Source organism: Hippocampus bargibanti, linkage group LG05 (assembly GCF_051943395.1).
Source record: "Hippocampus bargibanti isolate YZ-2025 linkage group LG05, ASM5194339v1, whole genome shotgun sequence".
NCBI classification, from domain to species: Eukaryota; Metazoa; Chordata; class Actinopteri; order Syngnathiformes; family Syngnathidae; genus Hippocampus; species Hippocampus bargibanti.
In genome coordinates, this window is record NC_142738.1 from 20,077,803 (window position 1) to 20,089,808 (window position 12,006).

Below are 12,006 nucleotides of genomic sequence, written 5' to 3' on the forward strand. Positions count from 1 at the left end.
TTGAGGGTCATGGACCCGCAGGTCATGCAAGAGAAGCTTGTTAAATTCAACACCCAGCAGAAGGGAACGCAAGTGAAGCAATAAGCCAAAACCAGAATGGCAGAGAAGCATTTGGAAAGAATGCAGAGATGAATGTTATTCAGGGCATCAGTCAAGTGAAATATGAAAATAAAGTTGTCACTTTTGAAGTTAGCTTGTATAGTACATCTTTGACTCATTTAGTCAGCTGGTGCTTAAATATGCTCACGGCATTTTTTGCTGGAGAAGTATCGTAACCTCGGTACAAGATGAATTATGAAAAAGCAAAAAGAGAAGGAGGGGCGGGTCTGCTGAAAATTGTAATCCTGAATGTGGGTGCTATTTCACAAAGTTTAGTATACTCCGATGCATCATGCAGAATATTTATGCAATGCACAGGTGAACCAAATGTCGCGTTGTCAATTGAAGAAATAAAGGTAATTGCATTCATCCATTCCAGGCTAAAATGTTTTTCTCTCACAAAATACGTATTGGTTGTGCAGGCAATCTTCTAGGAAGCAAATAAACATTCATAGCTGTCCGAAGTGAAAACTTTGCTTCTTAGTAAAATGCAATAGTATAGTGGACAACAGGGATGAATAAAATGTAAAAAGCGGTTAGTAGTAACACTCTTAGTATGATCCTGTATTTTGCTTTTCTACTTTCATTTCTTTCACAACTTTGCTGCTGTGAAATGTAAATTTCTCCACTGCGAGACTAATAAAGGCACATCCAATCCAATCAAGTTCAAGCGTTTTGGTAATTGTTCAACTCTTCAAATCCAATTTAGGACTTACTAAGTACGATTAAGCATTGTTCACTTTAAGCACTACTCAAAATGGTTTGTTGATTGTTCCACAGATCTCAAAGTGTTCACATGCTTTTCACATAAATCTGTGTCATGCTGCAAAACACCCACCAGTTGATCCATCCGTCCATTATGAGAACTTCTTTATCCACAAAATAGTCGCGGGGTTTGATTGAGACTATCCCCGCTATCTTTGGACAGTAGGTGGTGGACATCCTGAAATGGTGGCGAGACAATTGCAGGCCACACATAAATGAACAACCATTCACACTCACATTTCGGGACAATTTAGACGAGAGTGTTCAATCTACATGCCACTCATGATTTTCAAATGTGCAAGGAAGCCAAAAATCCCGGAGAAAAGCAACGCAGGTGCGGGGAGAACATGCAAACTCTACACAGCAAGGCTGGAGCACAGATTGAAATCCCAGACCTCTGCACTGTGAACGTGTTTACCAGTCATTGACCATGCCACCCTACTTCATTATTATTTCTTCACCATTATTATTATTATTGTATTTTATATTTTTATTTTTTATGGTAGTCTTCCAGGTTTTTCGTTCCTAGTCTGTTCACAGTTGTATTACGGTGGATGTTTTTTTAACTTATTCACTGATAGATGTGCACAAATGTGTCCAGTCCAGTGCCAGGGTTTTTGTCATTGTCACTCGAATTCCAGGACTCACAGAATATTGCGTTTTAGGACTACATAAACATTAAATGCAGCGTAAAAAACATGATACTCTCTTCTTCCATCAGAAAAAAATTATTTGCAAAGTTATCTAGGTCTGGAGTTATATGAGATTGAAATGAGGGCGGCTGTCCAAAATACAATGCAATACACACATATTGGTTTACATAGGGCTTTAACAACAGCTGAAGCTGGAACCAAGTGCAAACAAAGAAAAAAAGGAAATGCTTCCTCCTTGTGGAAGGGAAAAACTTTGCCAGATGTCTGGACAGCGCTTTATCGGCACCAAGCAAGAAAAAACAAAACCCGAACAAAACTGGGGTAGGTTGTTACAACCTAACGCGTTGTGTTTATTCATTAATTCACAGAGCCTCTGGTTAGTGTTGTCGAATTATAAGTGCATTTATAGTAGACAAACGTGTGTCCCACATATCAAAAATATTGATGTAAAGTACAAAGAAAAACTCTACCTTGGGGATTGGCTTTGGAGAACACTTGATGAAGGTCTTTCTTTTCTACTTTTTGAAGACCTTGGACGTAGCATTTGGCCTAAAAATAGAACCCATACGTTTTAATTCAAAAGAAAGTAAAAATGGGCTTTCAATGAATGAAAAATTAGATTGTCCGCCGAAATAGGCAGCAACCTATTTCATTCATGTGGCCCGGTAGTCGAGTTGTTAGGACACCGAATTCAGAGTGCTGAGGTCATGAGTTCAAATCCCACTCCGGCATCCCTTTATGGAGTTTGAATGTTCTCCTTGGGTCTGCGTCAGTTTTCCCCGGGTCCTCCGGTTTCCTCCCACATTCCAAAAACATGCATGGCAGGCTGATTGAACACTCCAAATTGTCTCTGAGCGTGAATGGTTGTTTGTTTCCCTATGCCATGCGATTCAGGTTCAGGGTGTCCCCTGCCGTGTGCCTGACGACCCTAGTCAGGATAAATCGGTCCGCAGGATGACTGAATTATTTCATTTGATAATCACCCATTTTTGCGTCACCCATAAGGTGTACCATCAAATACAAGTTGATTCTAATCATCAATCAAGTTTGTATTTGTTTGTTGTTGTGTGACTTATCCTCACGTCATCTGATTGTAATTTTCCTATAAATTCCTGAGATGGCGTTCCTGTGATCTTCATGATCTCCGTCAGCTGATCAAGGTCTGAAAAACTCCATTAAACTTGCTGAAACAATGATCTCGGTTTTAATTACTCAGCGTGTAATAAAAGGTTGTGGACTCAGAAAAAATTGGGGAGTGAGAAAGGCAAGTACCATTCTAAAAGAAATGAAAACTTTGTAAACAAAACCATAACAATCATATATGTTGAAGTCAGTATTAACAGGCAGGCACACAGAGACATTAGCACTTGTATTTGAGAAGCCGGCATTTGGACATGAAAGTATTTTCCCACATCACCACAAGTGAGATTTCCACTTTTCCTGAGTGTGTTTTTGCCCAACGGCTCTCACAGCGCTGTCAGCCCCAAGTTTGTCGTTCACTGTTTTCATTTTCCTGTTGATCAGTAATGATTGAAACGGAGCAATTCTAGGCCATTATGAATTCCTAATAGAGGATTCTTGCTGTATGTGAGCTCTCAGTGGTTTAAAAGTACGACAAAATACAAAACATGAACATTCTATTCATATTCTCAACAAAATACAAAATATGTACATTATTCATATTCTCAACAATGGAAAAAACGCAGTTTGGTCAACAACTGTTGCATGTCTTTTATTAACAAAACCACCCACCCAACCATATCCATATTTGGCACGTTTTGCTTTGTTTTGTGCTTTGTTTAGCATCTTTCCCTCTTTGTATTTTTGTGACATTAACCAGCTCTGAATAGTGCGTCAGTAAGTGTTCTATTTTTGCTAAACTTGAAGATTGTTTGTTTCAATACAACAGGCAGATCTGGCTAAAATACGGTAATGATTCTCTGAAAGACAGTAATTAAAAATACATGACTAACTTCATAAATGCATTAAAAATGAGTGTAAAAAAAACATTTAAATGAGTTAATGAAAGTGGGATGATATTAGCTGTTGGTATTCAGGACACTGGATCCTACACCCTGTCCAAATAAATCCCACACAAATGTAAAATGCAATATTATTATAACAACAACAATGCAAAAGGTCACCAAGATGGAATGCTGGATAATGCATCTGCTCTCATAAATAAATCTTATCAAAAAGAAAAGGGACTCTCCGCCAAACGATGACTCTGAATCGAATCCAATCTAAGTTGAACAAATCTATCATCATGACCCATTTCTGAGTTCTCCGGAGACACAAAACGATTGACTGTACTTTGTGCTGATCTGGTCTTATACGTACCTCAAACGGAAACCATATTTCCTTGCATTTGCAAAACACGGGTATTTGATTGTCTTAAGGTAATTGTGCAAATTGAAGTTTGAAAGTTGACATTTATGTACCAGAGGAGCGGTGCAACTTTTAGCAGCCAGACCAACGACATCAGAACCGTATAAGGCAAATAATGGCTGCAAAGTAAAAAAAGGAAAGCAGCAATGCCCCTGATGAAATCATGAAAACTTTTCTTATTCCTCAGAGTGAACAAACAAATAAAATGTGGGCATTTTGTCTTACAGAGAAGTTTCCTTGGATTCTGGCACAACAGGCTTAAAGGTTAGGATCTCTGTGAAGGTATGACCTAAAGAAAAACAACACAATGCACACACATCAACACAACCAGAGTAAACATTGCACTTGTTTGATTTCTCCTTCCCTACAGCCTTACGTTTCCACTGTTCCAGCGGCAGCTCTGTGTTATCCAGTGAGTGGTCGTACGGCGGCGCTGCCGTCTCCTCCTCGGGTTCCCGAAACTCTGTGAAGTATGGTAGCGAGAGGGCCTCCGCCGCTGTTGCCCTGCTTTCCGGATCCAGCAACAACATGCGCTCCAGCACAGACACAGCTGAAAAATGGTGATGGGACAGGAAATTCAAGGATTGTTAAGTGAGTGGGGTCCATTTAAAGGTGAGGGAAATCTGATTATAAAGTACTACCTTGGGGATTGGCTTTGGAGAACACTTGATGAAGGTCTTTCTTTTCTACTTTTTGAAGACCTTGGACGTAGCATTTGGCCTAAAAATAGAACCCATACGTTTTAATTCAAAAGAAAGTAAAAATGGGCTTTCAATGAATGAAAAATTAGATTGTCCGCCGAAATAGGCAGCAACCTATTTCATTCATGTGGCCCGGTAGTCGAGTTGTTAGGACACCGAATTCAGAGTGCTGAGGTCATGAGTTCAAATCCCACTCCGGCATCCCTTTATGGAGTTTGAATGTTCTCCTTGGGTCTGCGTCAGTTTTCCCCGGGTCCTCCGGTTTCCTCCCACATTCCAAAAACATGCATGGCAGGCTGATTGAACACTCCAAATTGTCTCTGAGCGTGAATGGTTGTTTGTTTCCCTATGCCATGCGATTCAGGTTCAGGGTGTCCCCTGCCGTGTGCCTGACGACCCTAGTCAGGATAAATCGGTCCGCAGGATGACTGAATTATTTCATTTGATAATCACCCATTTTTGCGTCACCCATAAGGTGTACCATCAAATACAAGTTGATTCTAATCATCAATCAAGTTTGTATTTGTTTGTTGTTGTGTGACTTATCCTCACGTCATCTGATTGTAATTTTCCTATAAATTCCTGAGATGGCGTTCCTGTGATCTTCATGATCTCCGTCAGCTGATCAAGGTCTGACAAACTTGGGGTTAAGGGATCAAATAATTAGACACTATAATTGTTGACAAACAGAGGAAAAGAACGGCCGAAATTAAAGGATACGATCATTCCCTTTAAAAAGAGGCTTCCCTTGAAGCATTTCTGCCATGATGCAGCCAACCGACCAAATATCCACTGCGGAAGAAGCACAAGAGAGACCATCAATACAGACTTGAACGCTTTGCTTCGATTAGATCAAAAAGTTGAATGTTGAGTGAATGCCACCTCGTGGAATATAAGTGACAGTGCGTGCGATTAACTCAAATGCAGCCAGTCACCCTCAGTCCCAAAAGGAAAATATTTGTAAAATATATTTTTACGAAAAATTGAGTGATGACTGTTCTTGCTTGACACATTTCATCATATGACCTCCGTTATAATAATGATAGCAGCCATTGCTTTAATTAATTTCCCAAACAATCAAATGAGAACCAATAAAACAATTTTTAAAATGGCCCAGCCAAGACAAAAAAATATTACTTTCTGCCTCACATTGTGATTGAAATTTGCAGTCACTGCATCATGTTGACAGCTGTTTCTAAAATTTTTAGCAACATTAGAGTTAGAATACTAATCAAGCTCTTGTGTGAATCTTGTCGAACTGAGTCTTGTCAATGTATTGTAAATTTTCTTGAAGTGTGGAATGGCAGGGGAAAAATGCTGGATCAACTTTGATTCTGTTTTTGTTTAAATCACATTTAATGTTGTTACATTTTGAATCAGGTCCCTCAACCCTTGTGTGTCCATGTGTTCCTTGTTGTCTCATCGGTTTGCTTCTATCTACTGTTTGTCCATGGTTTCTGTCAGTCTTGGATCGTTGTTGCTGTCACATTGTTTTATTTTCCCTGTCATGTGTTTTTATTTGTTCGTTTGAGTTTGAGAATTTTTCAGACATTTGTTACTGATATGGATTTATTTCTTTCCATTGTGTGTGTTTTATTGTGTTTCCATTTTAAGTGTTTTATGAATACATTTGATTCAGTATACCTGGCCTTTTTATCAAATTATGTGTTTTATGAAATAACAATATTCTCAAGATAGTATTTGATAGTATTTATAACGCAAGCATAAAAAGAAAGTGCCTGACAGATTTCACTTGCAAAATCACGTTCAAAGATGCACGTCACTGACAACTGCACATGTTCAAGCCTGTTGTTCACTTGAGATTGCCAACTTTTGCTGGTAAATCACTGTGTTCGCGGCCTAATCTTGACAAGTGTTGAGTGCATCAGAAGAACACATACCTTCAATGTGCGCAGTACATACAAACAAAACGTGTCATTAAATTGAGAGCACTTTTCAAATGGATCTATTACCAGTTTGGCTGTAGTGCATCCAGCTTAAGATGACTTCTGGGGCTCTGTACCAGCGAGTCACCACATAGCCTGTCATCTCACTGTCGGCCTGACGTGCCAAACCAAAGTCTAAGATCTGGAGGGGAACAGGGGCGGAGAGGAGTGATATGAAATCACATTGATGCCATTGTGAATGTGTAATGGAGATAATGAGACACTCTTTTGTTAAACAGAAAGTTTCACAATTTTATCAGCTGTCACATTGCAACATTCCTGTCTGAATAAATACAGCTTCAGAATTTATGGGAGTTTGGCGGCAAAAACCTTTCTCCAAGTGTGTTAAGACTTAACTTGAGATGAGGTATGAATTGAAACATTTAGAAATCTCAAAATTCTAACCTAAAAGCAAACATTTGTTAGGGGTGTATGTGCTGGAGACCATCACAGACAACTTTAAGAAAAAGAGGACGTATACCCCAACCCCGGACTGGTTGCCAGCTCATCATGTGGTAATTAAACAATCATTCAGATTTGGATTTGCCTTTATTAGTCTCGCAGTAGAGTTATTTACAGCAGCAAAGTAATGAAGAGGAATGAAAGTAGAAAAACAAAATACATGAGCTGCTAGATTGATAGGCTTTTCACTAGCCAATCATAGCTTGCGAAAACTGCTGTGATTACAAGCCGCTAGTGATAAGAGCATACTGGCCAGAGCTAGCATGCTGTATCGTAGCGAACTGCATAAGCAAATATATTGTGTTGATTTAATCGCAGTTTTGTCAAGCCACAATACCTGAAAGGGGAGAAGAAATTGATTTGGTTGGAGATTTACTGTTGAGCCATTTTCAAGACTGAGTTTTCAAGAAAAAATGCACATCATCTGGGCATGGCCTTTGGCAATGTTTTTTTTTTCTTTTCGACAAGGGGGCAGCGTTTCCCTTTTTTACCATGTTAGCGCTTTATTCCAGCAAGCTGTTGTTAAAGTGCTATATAAACCAAGATGTATCTATTGTATTGTATTTTGGACAGCCACCCTAATTTCAAGCTCAAATAACTCCAGACCCAGATTATTAGGAATCAACTTGTTTTTTTCTGATGAAAGAAAAGAGTCAAAGGTTTCTAACACTGTATTGAATGTTAATATTGTCTAAAAACTCAATATTCTGTGGGTCCTGGAATTCAAGTGACAATGACAAAAACCCTGGCACTAGAGTGGATACATTTTTGCACATCTGGCAGTGAATGGGTTAATAAGACGCATCAGCAGTATAGAAAGAAAATCAAACATTACATTGTATTTACTTTTTTAGACAATGTTGTATGTTTGGATGTGCGAATGTACCTTGAGCTCACAGTCTTGGTTAATGGCAAGATTTCCTGGTTTAAGGTCCTGAAAAGTTCACGTGAGCAGTCGGCGTTATTACACCAAGTAAACAAACAAGAGGGAGATAAATTAAGCTCATAAAAAGCCATCTGGTTTTGATTATATTCCACACACGGTGGAAGTCAATGCAATAGAGGCAAACTTACCCTGTGAATGATACCAGCAGAATGAATATACTGTAATAGAAGATGCAAATGTGGGACTTCAATCAACAGAACAGTGAGATCCACAGGTCATAAATGGCAGACAACAGTCAGTCAAACAAGAGTTCTTCACCTTGAGCCCTTTGAGTATCTGATAGACCAAATATTGGATTTTTTCTTCAGACAGCCTCTGCACCTTCATCACTTTGCCCAAGTCTGTGCCCATGAACGGCATCACAAGGTAACTTGAGGGGTAAGAATCATTGGAAGTGTGAGAAATAACGTGGTTGAAAATAGTCGATTGCATTTCAGCAGCAGCATAATTCTTACTTACAAATCATTGAATTTGTCCAAAGAGAGATCAGCGGTAAACACATCAAAGAGACCGATCACCTGCAACGGAATGGTGGGATCATGCAGAATTATGAAAACATTGGACGCAATTTAAACAAATAGTTGCACTCACATTTTCATGTTTCATGTGTTTGAGGAGCCTCAACTCGCGGTAGGCCCGTTTAGCAAACAGCTCAGACTGGAAAGGTCGATACAGCTTCTTGATGGCCACTTTGGTTCTGGTTCTGATGTCCACTGCTGAGCTAAAATATTATGTTAAAGAGGAGAAAACTTACAAATTGTTTAAACCCTCCACTTTGTATATTCCGCTGATCTTCACAAAAGGATTGCGGGGAGGCTGGAGCCAACCGGGGTCTCAGCGGTCTTCGGGCCATAGGCGGGGGACACCCTGAACTGGACGCCAGCCAATCGCAAAGCACATATAAACAAACAACTACCCACAATCACACCTAGCCTAACACCTAACTCAGAGTGTTCAATTTTTGCACGTCTGGCAGTGAATGAGTTAATTTATACTAATTTGCATGGTATTGGTATTGGTAGGTTTTCGCATTTGGCATATTTTCGACCATCAGACGAGGTAAATATGTTCATGTGCAGAGCATACATTTAATTCCATGAAGCATAAGCACTGCAAATTCCACCTTTACAAATACGATACTGCTAAATTTTGATTGACACCGCCTGTGAGGTACAACTGTTTTAATCATTCTGGTTGATTGCATTGAAGTGTGAGTAAGGGTACGCTGCATCATATGGAGTGCTCTTTTGGAATACCCACCAACGATACTGTATTTGAAAAGAAACAATCCATTCAAACATTCATTTTCATTTCGGCATTCACCCGTATAATTTACCTTACACTTTATTTAATATTTGTTTTGATTTTATCAGACAATCAACAGCAGTAAAATAGTAAAAATGTGGTGATTGGATGCCAAATGTAACAATTTTTCTTTTATGTGAAGTGCTTGTATTTGTATCATAAAATTGTGCAAATGTGAAAACTGACTTTGCTTATCAGAATCGACTACATTATAAAGCAGGTGGGGCCATCCAATAAGAGACCAATCCATTTTTTACTGTGTAACTGCAAAGAGCAGCATCATACATACGGGCACACAATCATCGTATAAGGAGTATTTGTGCGGTTTAAATTTTTTCGCTGACATTCACAAATTTATTCAGGAATTGAAAATATGACATAGAGCGGCATTCCCGAATTTGTTCTTTTTTTTTCTTGCTTGGGTGCCGATAAAGCACTGGCCAGAACTGTAGCAATGTTTTCTTTCACTTCCACGAGGGGGCAGCGTTTAGCTTTTTTTTCATGTTAGCGCTTTGTTTGACCGTAAGATGTTGTTAAAGCGCTATATAAACCTATATGTATGTATTGCATTGTATTTTGGACAGTCATCCCGATTTTAAGCTCATATAACTCCAGATTCATATAATTTAGGAAATAGCTCTTTTTTCTGATGAAAGAAGAGTGTCGAAGTTTTTTTTGGATTGGATTGGATTGGATTTGCCTTTATTAGTCTCGCAGTGGAGAAATTTACATTTCACAGCAGCAAAGTTATGAAAGAAATGAAAGTAGAAAAGCAAAACACAGGAGCTGCTGGAAAGGCCGCCACTCTCGCGGCGCCGTCTTGAAGTCAAAAGAACAAAAAAAACCTACATTTTTAAATTTTAATTTTTACACTGCATTGAATGTTTATGTAGTCCTAAAACTCAATACAGTATTGGATTGGATTGGATTTGCCTTTATTAGTCTCATTGTGTGAGTCCTGGAATTCGAGTGACAATGACAAAAAACCTGGCACTGGAGTGGACACATTTTTGCATGTCTGGCAATGAATGAGTTAATGATGCTCAACAGATTGGGCACCTAATGAAGTGGTCAGACAAAAAGTGTCTCTGAGGCTGTGTGACAATGGTGTCAAAGTCGTTTTTTTTTTTTTTTGTTGCTGAGGGCCACAGTGTAGTTACAGTTTCCTCTCGAGGGCCGTTATGAACCATTTGAATTTTTCATCTCCCCTACATACAGAACACATTTTCAGAGGCGCTTAGAAATTAAATGAATTATTATTACTAGTTTTCAAATCTAATGTCAAGAATAATGGCTGTTATTGTAGTTTACATATGACAATTTGAAATTTTTGTTTGAACTTTTGCAAGCATCATGGCACTTGACATGCTTGATGATTTGCTTTGGTGTGCCGAATAAAATGATGTGGTGGGCCTTGACTTTGACACCAGTGCTGTGTGATGAATGGCAGCGCATCACGCCTCACTGCTATAACTGGAGCGTCTTTTCGTGCTGCGACTGAACAGCAAGGAACGTGACTATGTTGTTCATGTGTTATTGGGTGTTTTTGAGGCACAGCAGCACGCCGGCCGGACCCTCCCACTGAGTAAATCATTATGCACAACACCAAGGGAAAATCAGTAAGACTCTCGGTGTTGCTTTGGGTTTGTTGTGCAGCTTTTAAGTAAGGAGGACCACAAATAACCCGATATAAACCTTGCGTCCGACGCGGTCAAGCTTCCCATTCAAGTTCAACTCAAACACTCAGATGAAAGAGCAGCGTGTCAAGTCGAAACGCTCATCTCCTTTGTTACACGTGCCACAACATGGTTGCTAAGCTGTATGACATCTGTTCTTCCCCACAATTGCCGTGTGGTCGCCGTCGCACGCCCATCGAACGCACACTAAAGTCTGAATGAATAGTACAAGATTTGTCACGAACATACTCACCACACAGTCCCGTAGGCTCCGGTCCCCACCTGCTTCAGCTCACGGTACCTATCCGGTACCTCCCATGAGGTTTTGTTGATTTCCTGCCGATAGTAGCCCGGTCGGACTCGTCGAGACATTCTTGTTTTGACAAAGTGAAGACAACTAGACACGTCTTAATCTTCTCGTTCGTAGTTCAAACTCTTTGAGAGCTACGCGTCCATTGTTCCAGGTCGTGTGAGTCGATCATTGCGCCTGTGTTGGTGCGGATGCATGTGCGCGTGCGTCAGGCGTTCTACGAGGCGCACCCTAAGTCTCACAAAGCCACTCCCAACTCCAGTTTGGACGTCTGTCATGAAAGGTGAGACACCTGGAATGCGTTTAACACTACACTGCGCGTAGAAAAAGACGCTCGTTCAACCAGAAGGGAAGATGCAAGCGCTGCGCAAGAAACAGACAAAAATCCTCCGAGATGAGAAGACGGGCAATGCAGCTTAATGTAAGCAAGTTTGGAAAGGTTTCGAACTTGCCGGGGCATGATCACGTCGTCTTCTTAACATGCGAGAAAAAAAATCATCATTGCATAAGTTCAGCCTACGTGGCCTGACTACAAATACAAAAGTTTATGTTGGTAAATTTTCATATCCAGCGCTGCTGCCGTTATGTAACAAATATGAAGTGGCACAGTTGTACACTGTGAATGAGGGCAATTGAGATGAAGATAGGATTTCATGCAAGGCCGAAAAATAAGTGCAACTTGAGCTCTTTGAGGTTGGATTGTATGGTCTACTAAAAGCTAAGAATCAACTTGACTGATTTATACCATTCAAAAG

The 12,006-nt window shown here is 39.9% G+C and overlaps 1 protein-coding gene across 2 annotated transcripts; it reads right to left on the reverse strand.

The window, feature by feature from the left end:
- Positions 1-1,971: 1,971 nt before the first annotated feature.
- On the reverse strand, positions 1,972-11,668 carry mapk12a (mitogen-activated protein kinase 12a). Of its 2 annotated transcripts, XM_088997202.1 has the most exons (13): positions 11,195-11,668; positions 8,552-8,681; positions 8,420-8,478; positions 8,219-8,330; positions 8,089-8,118; positions 7,901-7,948; positions 6,580-6,694; positions 5,327-5,398; positions 5,159-5,238; positions 4,547-4,625; positions 4,282-4,455; positions 4,131-4,194; positions 1,972-2,066 (listed from the first exon to the last, which is right to left on the reverse strand). In XM_088997202.1, exons 1-13 carry the CDS (start codon positions 11,311-11,313, stop codon positions 2,033-2,035), a joined length of 1,116 nt encoding a protein of 371 aa, XP_088853328.1. In that variant the 5' UTR covers positions 11,314-11,668; the 3' UTR covers positions 1,972-2,032. The 2 variants fall into 2 exon arrangements, with proteins under 2 accessions (XP_088853328.1, XP_088853329.1); XM_088997203.1 differs by lacking the exon at positions 1,972-2,066 and having other exon boundaries at positions 3,224-4,194; positions 11,195-11,662.
- Positions 11,669-12,006: the final 338 nt, after the last annotated feature.

Coding starts and splice junctions, on each gene's coding strand:
- mapk12a (XM_088997202.1), bottom strand. CDS start 11,313: ATGTCTCGACGAGTCCGACCGGGCTACTATCGGCAGGAAATCAACAAA. Junction 8,119..8,218: donor AGATACTCAAAGGGCTCAAG/GTGAAGAACTCT, acceptor CTTCTATTACAG/TATATTCATTCTGCTGGTAT. Junction 7,949..8,088: donor CTGCTGGTATCATTCACAGG/GTAAGTTTGCCT, acceptor TGAACTTTTCAG/GACCTTAAACCAGGAAATCT.